Below are 15,793 nucleotides of genomic sequence, written 5' to 3'. Positions count from 1 at the left end.
AACTATACTGGAATTAAAATAAAATAGAATAAAATAAAAAGTAAAATGCAAACATTGCTTTTATTTCATGAATATGAAATTGAAGTGCTTATGAGCATCACCATTTATTTTTTCTTTTGTCATTGTGTTTGTTAGCCTTTTATTATCGTTAGCCAGTTATACAGTTATTTGCCCTGAAATTAAAAGAAAACCCATTTCAAAAATTAGATGTACATGAAGTATGGAAATTGGCATTATGTGTGGTCTCATTAAGTTTATTTCATAGTTATTGCCTTCTAACTTTTAAAATTTAGTGCATCCTCCTTTTTTAATGAAGTGAGGCAATAAATAGCCAGTAGCTATATTTGAATTTTATTTTTTATGATTATTATTAATAATGAATTTGAGAATATATAACTTATTATCTGGGAAATAGAAAATGAAAGTGACTCAAAGGCATATGACTCATCAGATTCAATCTCTGTTCATTCAAATAAAGGTACAAAGCACCAATTTAAAAGGTTTAAAAATTTGCTACAAAAGAGTCTTCCACATATCAATAACAGATTTTTTTCTGGCAGAAACGAAATGCATGCCTGTATGAGTTTTTCTGATAGGTGCAATAGTTGATGCAGATCTCTGTAGTAACTAACTGCTCTGCTTTACTCCAGCTTGGCATTCCAAATTCAAGGCTCCGGTATTTCCTTATTGCAAAGCTTCAGTCAGAACCATTACCTTTTCAAGCCCCTGGTCAGGTATTATTATTATTATTATTATTATTATTATTAATCTATTATAAGTGTATCTCAGTCTGCTAATTTTTTCAAGAACTAATTTGTGGAAGCTTACGTGTCTCCTATTGAGCCTATAATATATACCATGGCCTAGGTCTATTTCCTAGAACTTTTTCCTCTCCTGATGATGTTTTTATTGTTTTAAATAAGATAAAAAACACCTTTTCTCTCATTACTAGAAAAAAAATGTAAGTTAAAAGTTTAAAAAAAAAAACCTATCATCAGTGCTGTTATCCTCCTTTTCCGCTATCATTTCCCTTTGACAATTGGCTATTTTGTATCTGTCATTTTCCACCCAATACAAGCCACTGTTTTTTTTTTTTTTAAGTTTTTATTTATTTGTTTGACAGAGAGAGAGAGAGCAAGTAGGCAGAGTGTCAGGCAGAGAGAGAGGGAAAAGCAGGCTCTCCGCCCAGCAGGGAACCCGATGAGGGGCTTGATCCCAGGACCCTGGGATCATGACCCAAGCTGAAGGCAGATGCTTAACCAACTGAGCCACCCAGGCACCCACCATTGATTATTTTTGATAAAATTCATTACACTGTCCTAACAATGGCTTAACAGTATTTTAACACATTGGTTGCATTTTCTTTGAAGTCAGTGCTATTTAGCCTTCATTGATTAAAATATAGTGATTCGTACAAGCTAGAATAAAATACTCAATTGCTAGATAGGATCTCTAATTATGCAAGCACCTGTACATCTTTTTGTCAAAATTGCTATGGAAAACAGAATTTCAGTGATTTAGTGAAGCTCTCCTAAGTCATGTCCTACTATTAGGGGGTCAGTATCGTTTGGATTCCTTGCCATACGGTACCAGAAATCTCCCCTTCCATGGTGGTCAATTCCAAAAACAATATAAACAATATAAAAATATATAAATATATAAACAATATATAAATTCCAAAAACAATATAAATTAACAAAGATATTAGCATTAAAAATTCCTGGAACTATTTTTCTTTTACAAAATAGGACATTTGTTATGCATGGTTACCTATTTTACAGGACAAGGTTTTCCTATGGGGCTCATGAGTAGAAATAACCTTTCAGGGTAAAAAGGGCTTTCCTTTTTTGAATTACTAGTTTTCCTCTAGATCATGGGTATATTCTAGTTTTTCATTTTTAGTGAAGGAGTATGGCAAAGTTTGAACCAATGCACACTTTTTGGAAATGTTAATGTTACTTTCTTTTTTTTTTTTTTTTAATGCTGTGCCTTTTATTCCCATTACTTATTCATACCTAATGTTACTTTCTAAACTTCTTTTTTAAATATGATACTGTATATTAATAATTCAACAAAGAAATAGGAAGTATACTGAATATAGATACAGCATCATATTTGAACTTCCTATTGCTTTGTTGAATGTTTTTATTAATAAATACAGCAAGCAGTAACTCCATGGAATAAATCAGTTCTAACCTGATGACACTATAGCTATATGATGAAAAACTTACAATAACTTGTGCACATACAAGTGAATCACAATTCCTGTTTTTAATGACAACTCTATAAAGGCTAAAGACATTTTTTGCATAATGTTGACTAGACATTATTTGTCATTCTTTTTCTTTTAACACCAGTTCTCACCGATCAGGTCAAACATATTGGAGGGATGTTCTTGCCAGTCTTTTTTATATATATATATTTTTAAGATTTTATTTATTTACTTGACAGAGATCACAAGTAGGCAGACACACAGGTGGTGGGGGGAGGGGAGAAGCAGGCTCCCTCTCTCCTGAGCAGAGAGCCCAATGCAGGGCTCGATCCCAGGACTCCAGGACCATGACCTGAGCTAAAGGCTGAGGCTTTAACCCACTGAGCCACTTAGTGGCTTTTTAAAAGATTTTATTTATTTATTTGACAGACAGAGACCACAAGTAGGCAGAGAGGCTAGCAGAGAGAGAGGAGGAAGCAGGCTCCCTGCTGAGCAGAGAGCCTGATGTGGGTATCTTAGGACCCTGGGATAATGACCTAAGCTGAAGGCAGATGCTTTAATCCACTGAGCCACCCAGGCACCACCCAGGTACTCCTTTGTCATTCATTTTTAAGAAAGCTTTTAACAGGCTGTTTATTTTCACTTAACGCCAGGTACTGACGGAGTTTCCCAAAATTGAATCTGAACATCCAGAAAGAAATAGAATAGAAGCAGAAAATAAAATGGAAAGAAAGAAAATTGAACCAAATATTTGCTCTGATAAGAGCAGACCGTGTTCTGGAAAAGAGACCATTCTTTTTAAGCTCGAAACTTTAGAAGAAATTGACCGGAAACATCACCAGGACAGTGATCTCTCTGTGCAAATGCTAAAAGATTTTCTTGAAGATGATGTTGACATGAATCAGTATTTTTTACCGCCAAAGTCATTGCTGCGATATGCTCTTTTGTTTGACATTGTGAAGCCCACGTGCAGAAGGTCCACGTGCTTTACCAAAGGGTAGGTTTTAAGGAGACTCTGAAATGGGTTATTCAAAACAACCAGGTTTTTATGGCTATCATTTCTTTCAGTTCTTCTCAAAACAAGGAGCATTTTACAAAATGTTTCTGCTGGAATGATTTTTTTTTTTCCTTTTTGCCCTTAATTGCCTGCTTTCGTGTTCCAATAGAATGCACGAGTGAAAATTCCTTCTGGCAGAACATTATGTGCACAACCCACAAAAGTGCTCATAAAACACAATGCCATTTGTTTGGTGACCTTCATAAGAGCTTAATTACCCGTGGTGGAAACATGGTTTCTGTAGATATTGAATTGCTACTTTTTAGCACCTTTCTTTTCATGGCACATCACACCTCAAAAATTTATGTCCACTCTCATGATCAATATATAAGAAGAAATTAAATTTTAATATCTAGAAATAAAGTTAAATAATCTGGTGCATATTAAAGCATGCTTAAATTTTATTCAGTTTTTAAAAAAATAAGTAATATATTTTTATGGTTCAAAATTCAAAGGTTCAAAGATTGTGAGGCTCCTTTCCCTGTCTATCTCTTGCTCATTCAATTTTCTTCTTACATGCAACCAGAGATTTCAGTTTACTGTCTTATCTTCCAAAGATATGGTGTGTGAGGGTGTATTTAAATACACATGTATATTTTACCCCTCTTTTTTAAGTAAATGGTAATATACCGTATGTTAATATGTACTGTTTTCATACACAGTATAAACAGGATATTATAACATATGAATACATAAAGAACTTTCCCTTTCTCATGGTATATCATAATGCCTTTTATTGGCTACCTTTGGGTTATTTTTTGAATGTTAATATGTTTTTCATCAATTTTTTACAAACCTACAAAGAAGGGGAAAGTTAAGCCTTTCCAGAAAATTTTATAAAAGATCCCTAGCTCTGCTTTGTTAATGTCACTCAACCTCATTTGATGAATAATTGTATGATTTGAAACTTCAGACTTTCTCTTTTCACCCACTAGTTAGCTTTCATGCATGCTATGTCCCAATACAAGCATACCAGATTTATTCTGATTTTATCATGTTCTGCCCTTGTACTTCCAGGGTAACTGGTTTATTGCTTTGCATTGCCTTAAAAGACTTTACTCAGCTGTTGTCTGTTTCCAAGGATGATAAGACAAGACTTATCAGTTTGGTAATAAAAAACAACCTTGAAATTCGTTTGTAATTATAAAGATGGTATAAAGGAAGCCTTACTATAAAAGTCTATTTTAGTGTAGATAATATAAACAGGCATATACACATACACACCCATGCATATGAGAAAACAGACTTGCAAAGTTATTTTTCTATGGTGTGCCTTTGTATTTTAAATTGATCCATTTAGGAAAAAAATTTATGATAATATATTGAACAGCTAGTTTGGCAGTGATCCTCGGAGAAGAAATATTACTTATATCTTGCTAGCTTTTTAAACTTTCAATACAGTTTTTTATACAATAGTCTCTTTGTTGTATGAAGAAGAGTGAAAACACTGCATCACGGTAGGAGGCAGACGCATGTTCAAGGGGCCTGTGTTTGTCACGGCACTGAAGAGTGGACTTCTCAGTTCATGAGGAGAATTGATGGTTCAGGCATTATAAAAAATAGTAGCAATTTATTTTCACCTACTTAACATTTGGTTTAATGTGGCAGGGATGCCAGTATTGAATAGCATTTGGATATAAAGTCTTAACAAGTACATGCTTTCTACGGATGAACATTAAGAAACTGGCAATACAGAGAGAGAAATGATAATTAATAATGCATAATTCAAAGTGGTTTTTACACAACTCAAAACACTATGCCAACTTTAGTGTCTAGAATTTTAAATAGAATGATCTTATGTCTTCCACCCAGAAATTTTTTACTTACAGAGCATATTTATGTGTTTCATACTATTTCAGAAGGATATAACTATGTAGATTGATTAATTCATTCAAGAAATATTTAAGAAATTTGACATTAACTAATACATTAGATGCTGCATAATACATGTGTTAATCTTTCAGTTATGGAAGCTACATAGAAGGGACAGGATCTGTGTTACAGACCACAGAGGATGTGCAGGTATTTTATATGCTTTAGAACTAAAATATTTGAAAATTATTTTAAATAAACCTATTTAATACTTAAAATTTGGAAATATTAAAATAATTTTACATGTTTAATTGGGAATGAGTATATATATTACTCATATATTATACATAATCTCTATAATTCTTTACAGTAAGTCTCTTTTTATTTGTTGTTGCTAGATTACTTTCTGTACAAAAAATATTTTATGTTTCACTTTATCTTTTCTTATTTTCACCTTTGGTATTCCTTTTACTCCGAAATGAGTAAATTGAGATGTAGCATACAAGAGTTAATGTTCTCTAAAATTATGCACTAATATCTTAATATTCCCTTGGATCACACAGTATAAATCTACATCTTAGCAAGACTCTTTATTAATACTTCAGTTGTAAAATAATTGAAAATAAGCTTGATATGCTGCAAAAACATTTTATCCTTTTGAATAATTTTGAAGAGAAATCATGTTATCTTCTTTTATACTGAATTAAATTCTTGCCATTTGTAAAATTTACCCATAGTAAAATTCCTATTAGAGGCAAATGGATAGGAGAATTTATTTTTACCAAAGGTATTTTATCATTTTAAGAAAATAATTTGATGAAATTGATCATAAACAGCAAACATTTTAGTGATATACTTGTTAGCATTGTGAAGTTGATTTCATTTGTTGATCAGGTTTCTTTTTCATATCTTTCAGTGTATTTCTTTTATGTCATATTGCCATTGTTTTTTTCTTATGATTTAATTTTTGAGGGATCAGAAATGACAGGGAAACTGAACGTTTCCTGATTTGTTCAACATTAAGTGTTTCCTTTTCAGACATTTCATTTTCAAAGTTTATATTGCCATTGATGAGCCAGTTACAGAATTCATCGCAAGAGACATTCTGCCGTGCGTTCATCCTTTTTGAGGCTTCTCACAAGAGATGATCTTATCTTCACAAATCTACTTGCACTCTACTTTATCAGTTATCTTGGCTGTTTTCTTACAGATTGAGGATATCTACAAATCCCTTACCAATTTGCCACAAGAAGAAAAGATAACAAAATTGTTAATGCTTAAACTTCGGTATTTCACTCCTAAAGAAATAGCAAGTCTCCTTGGATTTCCTTCAGAGTTTGGTATGTGGGATACATGCAGACCCAAGCTTTTGTTTATTAAAGGTGCTAGGACTCAATAAGGACTCACAGGTGTATTTTATGAATAAACCCTTGCCCAGACAGATGGATGTAAGGAACCTTCCTTTCCTGATCAGGCCATTTTTGACATTTTCCTTACCTCTTTCTGCTTTTGTTCTTAACCTGCCGAAGTCCATTCCCTTCAGCCTCTATGCTCTCTCCCTTCACTCTAGTACTGGTCCTGAGTGGTTTTGGGAAAGGTGAGCCCAAACTGCAGTTTTTCTCACCTCTCCCCACAGTTGGTTGTTAATAGCATGTCCGTCTCCGGCTTTATTTTCTTGATTCCAGAAGTCGTGTTCTAATAACCCCACACTAGATCTTGTGAGAGAATGCCAGAATTGTCCTTTTTATGAAGAAATTAAGAGGTTGTTGAGGAATTCATTTATTTTTTTGGTGGTAAGCATATTTGTATTTATTCTCTTCAGAGACACATGCTATCAGTTATGCACCTTTTCTCTTCCCTATGAGTAGAGAAGAGAGAAGGAGTCTGGGAAAGAGTGTTCCTAATGGAAAGAAAGGGTGACTCAGGAGCACAGATGCCAGAATGGACAAAATGATTGTAGAGTCTGAGACAGGGAGTCTCAAAAACAGAAAGGAAGATACAGCAGCAGAATGAGAAAGATGTAGTCCTAACTCCTTTGCAGTCCAGGAAATCCAGGTGTTGTTGCCTTTAGGAGTTTGGACACATGGCCCTGGCCTTGTAGAGTGCCTGCCCCATCCCTGATCTCTCCTTCCCAGCGCCTGTGCTCTCCACCGTACTGATGCCATCAGTTTTATAGGTTGGGGTGGGTGAGTGGCCAGTAAGTGGCTCGTGGTGACCGAGGAAAGACAGACTTCTCTAACATGCTTTCAGGACTGCACAAAGAGGAATAGAGTTATCAAAAATCACTCTGGGGGTTTGAATGCAGAAAAGCCAAACTTTTCTAAGTCCAGTATTGTTACAATATTAATACAGTCCTATTTTTGAAGCTAATAATGGGTTAAATAGAGCATGTTTTAAATTCTAAATAAGGGGGACGCCTGGGCGGCTCAGTTGGTTAAGTGGCTGTCTTCAGCTCAGGTCATGATCCTAGCGTTCCTGGGATCGAGTCCCACATAGGGCTCCTTACTCAGCAGGGAGCCTGCTTCTCTCTCTGTCTCTTCCTGCCATTCTGTCTGCATGTGCTCTCTCTCTCTCTCTGACAAATAAATAAATAAAATCTTAAAAAAATTCTAAATAATAGATTTACAGATGAAGTTTTGGAACACATCCTTCTGTACATGGGGGGTAAACTGACTGTATAATTTGTCCTCCTGGTATTTGGTTCTCGGGGTGTAGTCACAGCAACCAGGTTTGTTTTGTAACTCTCTGCCTTTCTCTTGGTGATCTCATTCAATCACAAATATCATGGGGAGTGTTATTTAAGAAAAACACAAACTTTCCTTGTCTTAGTCTATGTCACAAAATGAGGGAGAACATCATAAAACAAATAAAGAGCTGAGAATTGGACTCAGGAATTTTATTCCCAGTCTGTCTTTTTGCTTATTGGTTTTTTTTTCCCTTTTTTAAGATAAACAATCAAAGGTACTTTCCATAGCACTAAAGAATGAAGTGATTTATTATCTAATAACTAATTCCTGTGTTTTGAGTACATACATCTTTAAGCAGTGCTAATCACTGCAGAAATACTGACACTTAGCATGAACCCTAGAGTCAGACTGACTGAGTTTGAATCCTAGCAGCACCTTAACCCCTCCGCTTTAGTTTACACCTCTGTAGAATGGGGGTAATCACAAAACCAACTTTATAGGGTCTTCGTGACCGTTGAGTTAACATATATAAAATGTTTACACGCTATCTGTAACACATTATAAAATTTAAATGTCAGATTTTATTTTTAGAATGATGGATATTTATTTGCTTTTATAGCCTTGCAGGGTTTTTTTTCATCATTTAAAAATTTTACATAGGTAAATTAGGGTTTTTCACAGCTCTCTGAAAATATATGTATAATACATACAAGAAAGGCTTTTTAATTGCTTGACCTTCTTTTAAAATATGTGATATATTTGTATAATCAGGCTTGATTGATGTCACCAATGTCCCTCTCTGACAGACTGTCCTTCATGTTTGCTTCCAACATGATTGACTCTGAATCTGGAACAGGCATTGTTTGAGTTGTTTGTCCGTGGTCAATGATGGATTTGCATTGATCCTTTCATACATTTTGTGCTGGTTCTTTTTATGGCTAGTGGCATGTATTTGTGAGATAGCAAGCTTTGGAAGAGGCCACTAACCTATACTTACAGAATGAAAACTGCTATCTTGACCTTGTTAATGCTATGTTTCTTTGTTTTTGAAGATTATTTTTATTTTTAATGTACCAGTTTTTAAAAAGTCACCTTTTCATTTTAAAAAGTTATACCTGTATATAAAATACACCCCTCACATATATATAATTTTTATAAATCTGACTTGTTTGCTTTTAAACCTTTCTTACCTTGTGATATAATCTTAGTATTATAAAAGGTCATCCCTGGAATATTCTAAGGCTATGATCTATTTGCGTCTCTGGCTAAGTTGAATGAAATAATTTTTTTAGATAACTAATGTGCTTACCTAAGACATGTTATCTTTATAATAGCAGTTTTATGATCTTGTTCAATTGCAAATATAATTTTATTATGTAATCACTTATTTTACTGCAATAACTATAATGTCAAGTGTTGATGAAGCAACTTTATCATAATCAATTCTTCCTTCTGGTCTGTACATAATATATAATTTAATTTTCTTAATACTTTTAAATTATTTTTTACATTTTATTATATAAATTGCTTTTCCTTTATTTAATTGCTATGCCAAAGGATACTGAATAAGAAAATTGTAACTAACATTATAGTGTATATTTCATGGACAGTCTTTTATGTTGGTATTTGCAAGGCTTTGTTCTAGCAAATTTTGTAACTGTGGGCCAATTTGTTTTAAAAAAGAGTATAGCAAATGGAAGTCCAATATGAGAAAGCACATTTGTGGAAACAGAATATAAAGAACAACTGTGAGAGATTTGTGTCCAGAATATATAAAGAACTCTCAGGGCATCTGGGTGGCTTCGTAGGTTAAGTGACTGCCTTTGGCTTAGGTCATGATCCCAGAGTTCTGGGATCGAGCCCCACATCGGGCTTCCTGCTCAGTGGGGAGTCTGCTTCTCCCTCTCCCTTTGCCACTCTGCCTGCTTGTCTCTTTGTCAAATAAATAAATAAAATCTTAAAAAAAAAAACCTCTCACAACTCAACAATAAAAAGAAAAATAATTCAATTAAAATTGGGTGAAGGATTTGAATAGGTATTTAATAAAGAAGACGGACTAACGACCAATAAGCACATGAAAAGATGTCTGCATCATTAGTTATTAGGGAAATGTAAATCAAAGCCACAAGAAGATACCATTTCACAAAAAGACAAGCAAAAACAGTGTTGATAAAGATGTGGAGAAATCAACTCCATTATACACTGCTGGTGGGAATATAAAATGGTGCAGCCACTTTGGAGAACAGTTTGGGAGTTCCTCAAATGTTAGACATGGAGTTACTGCATGAGTCTGCATTTTCACCCCCAGGAATATATACCCAAGAGAGCTGAAAACATGTCCATGCAAAAATGTATACAATATTTATGACAGCATTATTCATAATCAAAAAGTAGAAACAACCCAGTGTCTATCAGTGGATAAATGGATAAATAAAATGTGTTATATCCATGCAGTAGAATACTGTTTAGTTATAAAGAGGAAGGAGTATTGGTCCACCATGTTGCTTTGTTTCTTAGATTCCACATATAAGTGAGATCATAGAGTATTTGTCCTTTTTTCTCTGATTGACTTCATATAGTATAATGCCCTCAAGGTCCATCTGTATTGTTGGAAATGGCGAGATTTCATTCTTTTTTTTTTTTATGACTGATTAGTATTCCTGTGTGTGGGGGGGGGTTGTTTTCATATCTTGGATATTGTAAATAAAGCTGCAATGGACATGGGGTGCATATATCTTTTAAAATTAGTGTTTTCATTTTTACCCTATAAATACCCAGAAGTAAAATTAGTAGATCATATGGTAGTTCTATTTTTAATTTGTTGGGGGAAACTTCATACTGTTTTCCATAGTGGCTATACCAACATACCGTCCCTCGGTATATTTTGCATATTAACCCTTTATTAGGTATATGATTTGCAAATATTTTCTCCCACTCCGTAGATTGCGTTTTCCTTTTGTTGATGATTTTCTCTGCTTTGTTGGGTGAAAGCTTTTTCATTTGTTGTAGTCCCTCTTATTTATTTTTACTTTTTTTTGCCTTTCCTTTGTCGGGTCCAAAAAATTGTTGCCAAAATGTCAAGGAGCTTATTTTACTGCCTGTGTTTTCTTTTAGGAGTTGATGATTTCAGGTCTTCCATTCTAGTCTTTAATCCATTTTGAGTTAAGTTTTGTGTATCAGAGCAGAGTTTCCAGCTTTATTCTTTCACAAGATGGCTTTGCTATTTAGGGTCCTTTGTAATTCTGTATGAATTTAAGATAGTGTATTCCACTTCTGTGAAAAATGCCATTGGAATGATGATAGGTATTGCCTTGAATATGTAGACTTTGGATAGTGGACATTTTACTAATACTTCTTCCAGTCTATGAGCACGTACTATCTTTCCATTTTTGTCTTCTTTCATTTCTTTCATCTGTTTCTTACAATCTTTTATGTGTACAGATCTTTTACAACCTTGATTAAATTTATTCTTAGGTATTTTATTCTTTTTGATGGAATTGTAAGTGGCATTGTTAATTCCTCTTTCTGATAGTTTGTTATCAGTATATAGAAACCCAAGAGATCTTTGTATATTAATTTTATATCCTGAAACTTCACTGATTTTATTTATTAGTTCTCACATCTCTTTTTGGTGGAGTCTTTGGGTTTTTATATATATAATATCATGTCATCAGCAAATTGTGACAGTTTTGCTTTTTCCTTTCCATTTTGGATGCCTGTTATCTCTCTCTTTGCCTAATTGCTCTGGCTTCCAGTACTATGACTTCCAATACTATGTTGAGTAAAAGTGGCAAGAGTTGGCATCCCTGTCTTGTTCCTGAACTTAGAGGAAAATGTTTAGCTTTTTACTTTTGAGTATGATGTTAGCTATGGGCCAGCTTTCTTTTTGAGGTAATAAAAATGTTCTAGAATTAAATAGCGGAGATGTTTGCAAAACTCTGACTATTCTAAAAACCACTGAATTTTACATTTTAAAAAGGTGAATTTTATGTCAATAAAGCTGTTAATTTTTTTTTAAGATTTTATTTATTTATTTGAGAGAGAGAAAGCGTGAGAGGGAAGGAGGTCAGAGGGAGAAGCAGACTCCCTGTGGAGCTGGGAACCCGATGTGGGACTCGATCCTGGAACTCCGGGATCACGACCTGAGCTGAAGGCAGTGGCTTAACCAACTGAGCCACCCAGGCGCCCCCATAAATCTGTTATTAAGTAAAGGAAAACAACTATGAAATAATGGTAGCCACTACTTTTCCTGACGTGCCTTAAAATACAGATTTTGATGAGTTTCATGGATGTTATGGTATACTTACGTGTACACTGAGTATAATATGTTATATGACATCATAATACCACATTATGTACGCAATGTAACCTTATATTTTTGGCTTCAAATTCTCACTTGTTAGTTGAATTTCATGGAGATTTTAGGGACTTATTTATGTGAATGACCACTGTGTTCTTACAAAAAGATACATCATCCTTTTATCTTTGAAAGTTAATATTTTAAATGACTATGTTGTAAATTATTATCTCTCTTTTCTAGGATTTCCTGAGAAGATAACGGTGAAACAGCGTTACCGTCTACTTGGAAATAGTCTCAATGTGCATGTAGTAGCTAAACTAATCAAAATCCTTTGTGAATAATTTAAAAATGACTATGAAAGATGGTCACATTATTTTTTCATATCCAGATGGTAATTCTAAAATTCCATTCTGAATTGATTTGATGAAATTCAACTAAACTATCTTTATCTCTTTAAAAAGAAGTTTGGATTTATCATAAAAAGGCCAGTTTTTTCCCTAAATTTGTATTACTGTATTTTGTAAAGCAGAAATTATTATTATGCTTTAAGAGAATATATTTTCATATGAAATTGCTAAATATATCTGTAAAATATTCTTTTTAAAAAAAAAGATTTATTTATTTATTTGACAGATAGAGATCACAATTAGGCAGAGAGGCAGGCAGAGAGAGAGGAGGAAGCACGCTCCCTGCTGAGCAGAGAGCCCAATGAGGGGCTCAATCCCAGGACCCTGGGATCATGACCTGAGCTCAAGGCAGAGGCTTTAACCCACTGAGCCACTGAGGTGCCCCCAAATATTCTTTTTAATATTATGGTATTGAAAAATTTAGGAACATTGGAGTTTGAATGTCTTAGTTTTTTATGAAGTGTCATGACAGGCATAGTATTGTGAACCCGAGATATTATATTTTTATATGTTAATTAAACAAATTACTTTATGAATCCTATCATTTTTTTTTTGTTAGATGATTAATTCCTCATTCTAAAATCATGATTCTAATTTTGGCCTATTTCAAACATTGAATGTTTTACTTAATTCCAATCCTTTAGGGATGCCGGGGTGGCTCAGTGGGTTAAAGCCTCTGCCTTCAGCTCAGGTCATGATCCCAGAGTCCTGGGATCAAGTCCTGCATTGGGCTCTCTGCTCAGCAGGGAGCCTGCCTCCTCCTCTTTCTCTCTCTCTGCCTGCTTCTCTGCCTACTTGTGATCTGTCTGTGAAATAAACAAAATAAAAAAATCTTTAAAAAGAAAATTCCAATCCTTTAAACATTTCTTAATTGTAGCTAAACAAATGCATATAATATTTTAAAACGAATTATCATCATTCAGCATTCTTACAATAGTCTGAAGAAAATGTCAGAAAAATAATCCTAAATTCTTGATTACCTGTCCATTGGAAGCTACAGAAAATGTAGATACACATTATCTGATTATCTTTTATTCTACCTCCATCTGAACCTCGAAGCTTCATTGTCTTTTCTTTTGTTATTTGTAAATAACTTCCCTTCAGTTTGCATTCATCAGAGCTTGCTCTTGTCTTCCTTCTCTGCTGCTGCTTGTAAGTTAAATTTTCCATCACATTCTAAGGATGTAGCATGACATTCAGATTTTAGGGAGGAGACTCTGCCCTCTGACCCCAATTCATATAACTGTTCTGTGAATTAGCTTTTTAAACTTTTGCTTTCTCTTTCAATAGACTTCTTGGAATTTGGGTTTCTAATCAGATTGTCTTATACCATAAATCCTGTGGTTTTGATTTCAGTGATAAATGCAAGGGACAAAGAGAAGAAAATTGAAGTAAGACCAGAAATTGTATCACCAAATAAAAATGATATTTTTATTCTTAAAACATAATCATTTTGATGTGGAGAAATTAGAACCCTGTGCCCTGGAAATATAAAATGGTGGAAATATAAAATGGTGCAACCACTGCAGAAAATAGATGATGATCCCTTAAAAAAAAAATTGAACATATAATTACCATGTGATCCAGCAATTCCAGTTCTGGATATTTACCCAAAAGGATTGAAAGTAAGGACTTGAACAGATATTTGTATACTAATGTTTATAGAAGCATTATTCACAATAGCCAAAAGATGGAAATGATCAAAGTGTCCATCAGTAGATGAATGCATAAACAAAATGTGATGTATACTTCTGTGGAATATTACTCAACCATGAAAAGAAATTCTGACATGTGCAACAACATGGATGACCCTTAAAGATATTATGGTCAGTGAGATAAGCCAGACACAAGAGGACAGATTTTCTATAATTCCACTTATATGGCATATGTGAAAGCATCGAGTTCATAGAGACAAACAGTAGACTAGGCTTTACCGTGGCTTGGGGCACCTGGGGAATGGGAGTTCGTGTTTAATGGGTACAGAGTTTCTGTTTGGGATGGTGGAAACATTCTGGGGATAGATGGTGGTGATGGTTGCACAGAGGTGTAGATGTACTTAATGCCACTGAACTGCATACTTAACAGTCCTTAGAAGGGCAAGTTTTATGTTATATACATTTTACCACAATTTAATAAAAAACATAATTGTCCCTTCACCAACATTTTTTTCAGAGGAGCTCATAGAGAAGTATGGATATAGGGAAGCTGTAGGCCAATGCATGCATAGATCAATGATCACATCTACATTTTGTGTATGATGTTTAAAGACAAACCTTATTACAAGTCTCTTAAGTTTTAGTATACAACAGTCTGAAATTCCTTTGGCACACTTTCACTAGGTTCTCTTCACTGTTGAAGAATCTCACTAATAAAAAGGTTCAGAGTTTTACTGTGATTAAGCTATAATTACAGTGTCCTATGCCCCATTGAGCAATGTCCCACAAAATAACTGTTGAGAACAGTGCACCAACTGTAAACCTAGAAAAGCTCCGTCGAGTGTTTTCCTCCTAACTAAAAGAACATTGCTTTGTGAACTTTTTTAAATTATTGAAATATATTCATGGGCGTCTGATGATTCTTGCCCTTGAAAATAAAAAAGTAGCAAGCATAAAACTTACACCTTAACGAAGACATATTTAACTGTGTAATATACTTAGTTTATATGTACGTGTAAAATTAGTCTTAAAAATGGTATTTTATTGAATGCCTGCTCTATGTTATCAGTAATAAATATGCCTAACATTTGTTCTAGAAATCTTATTTTCTGATGTTTGGACTTACTGTTAACTTATGCAGTATTTTGGAAGTTATAGCCTCTTCTGCTAAAAAGAACTCTGTGCAATGAAATCTTTGCCATTTCTAACAGTAAACTTGATTTTTTATCCTCCTTTTTCTATCAGTTCTTTCGGTGCTCTTTCAAATTGCTTGCCAAATTTAAGTTACTCCCCTGTCTCATACTTTTAGTAACTTTTTTGGGTCCGAAGGTACTGAACAAGAGATAACCAAATGAATTAATACAAACAAGATGAATCATACTGGAAAATTCTTCTGAGGAGCAGCTGGGTAGTTGTCATATGAGAAAGATCTGGAATTCAACAGTCTTAAGAGGTGGTAGAGCCAAGTGACAGAAGGGAGGGCGTGAACCACCCTGTTACTAAGGGATCAGTTGACCTTCAGAGCAACTTGTGTATTTCATTTTGGCTCTTTAATCAGACCTGCACCCTGGGCAGTGCCCATAAATAGTGAGAAAATACCTCTGACGACCAGCCCACTTGCTCCCTTTCTCAAGAGTAGAGCCTTTTCAAGGGACAAAACCAG

General features: G+C 34.3%; 1 protein-coding gene across 2 annotated transcripts in view; it reads left to right on the top strand.

Annotated features, from left to right (window-relative positions):
* The window catches only part of TRDMT1 (tRNA aspartic acid methyltransferase 1), a 52,395-nt gene extending 39,728 nt beyond the window's left edge, over positions 1–12,667 (top strand). The window contains exons 6-10 of one of the 2 annotated variants that reach the window (XM_045069123.1): positions 651–734; positions 2,866–3,209; positions 5,234–5,291; positions 6,292–6,421; positions 12,309–12,667. In XM_045069123.1, the coding sequence (XP_044925058.1) occupies positions 651–734; positions 2,866–3,209; positions 5,234–5,291; positions 6,292–6,421; positions 12,309–12,409 (717 nt within the window). In that variant the 3' untranslated portion in view covers positions 12,410–12,667. The remainder of the gene's footprint in view (positions 1–650; positions 735–2,865; positions 3,210–5,233; positions 5,292–6,291; positions 6,422–12,308) is intronic. The other variant, XM_004757572.3, reaches the window with a different exon arrangement.
* The last annotated feature ends 3,126 nt before the right edge of the window (positions 12,668–15,793 follow it).

This window comes from Mustela putorius, unplaced genomic scaffold (assembly GCF_011764305.1).
Source record: "Mustela putorius furo isolate JIRA1106 unplaced genomic scaffold, ASM1176430v1.1 tig00003913_pilon_pilon_pilon, whole genome shotgun sequence".
NCBI lineage: Eukaryota > Metazoa > Chordata > Mammalia > Carnivora > Mustelidae > Mustela > Mustela putorius.
This window is presented reverse-complemented; position numbering and strand designations above follow the sequence as displayed.